General features: G+C 33.3%; 1 protein-coding gene across 1 annotated transcript in view; it reads left to right on the top strand.

Annotated features, from left to right (window-relative positions):
• Positions 1 to 449: 449 nt before the first annotated feature.
• Positions 450 to 688, top strand: part of SARC_07425 (hypothetical protein) — a gene marked incomplete at both ends in the record, with an annotated part of 856 nt that continues 617 nt past the window's right edge. The window contains one exon of the mRNA XM_014298644.1: positions 450 to 520. Within this exon, the coding sequence (XP_014154119.1) occupies positions 450 to 520 (71 nt within the window). The remainder of the gene's footprint in view (positions 521 to 688) is intronic.

The raw sequence follows: 688 nt of genomic DNA, 5'->3' as shown, positions 1-688 counted from the left end.
AGCGGGCGTGAGGAATTTTGTATGAGGATGTATGTATATATATATATATGTCCATAACTATAGATATAATGTGTATTTGCGCAGGTATATATATGTATGCACATACCGATAGACAGAATATGTTAATGGGCATATATATATATATATATATATATGTATGGATGAAGCACATAACCAGACGGTAAGCACGCAGACAGACATGCTCACGCGAGCACTAATTTTGTTCCGCACTTTGTTTACATAACTACGTGTGTCCAAAGGCGTACCGAAGTATGTTCGCAGTCATACTCAATTGTTGCAATGTTCGATTACATACGTGAAGTATGTACCAGTTGGTGGCATATGAGTGAAAATAGATGACCTTAAAACATAATAAAAACCCAGTTCACACAATTTGCACAACCCTGCACACTGGAAGTCATATGGTTGTGATTTACTCTTGTCCACAGCTGCCTCATCAAGCCCAATCGTTGCGTTTGTGGCTATGCTCAATGCAGCAGCCGATGCACCTATACTCCAGGTATGACCAGCATTCGGAATAGTTGTGATTCTCAACAATATATATATATTATATATATATACATATATGTATGTATGTACATATGTATATATATATATATATGTATGTATATTATATANAATTATAATATAATATATATATATATATTATATNTAATATATATTATNT

This window comes from Sphaeroforma arctica (genome assembly GCF_001186125.1).
Source record: "Sphaeroforma arctica JP610 unplaced genomic scaffold supercont1.588, whole genome shotgun sequence".
Classification (NCBI taxonomy): Eukaryota; class Ichthyosporea; order Ichthyophonida; genus Sphaeroforma; species Sphaeroforma arctica.
The sequence above is the reverse complement of the archived record's forward strand: the minus strand, read 5'-3'. Positions and strand labels throughout refer to the sequence as shown.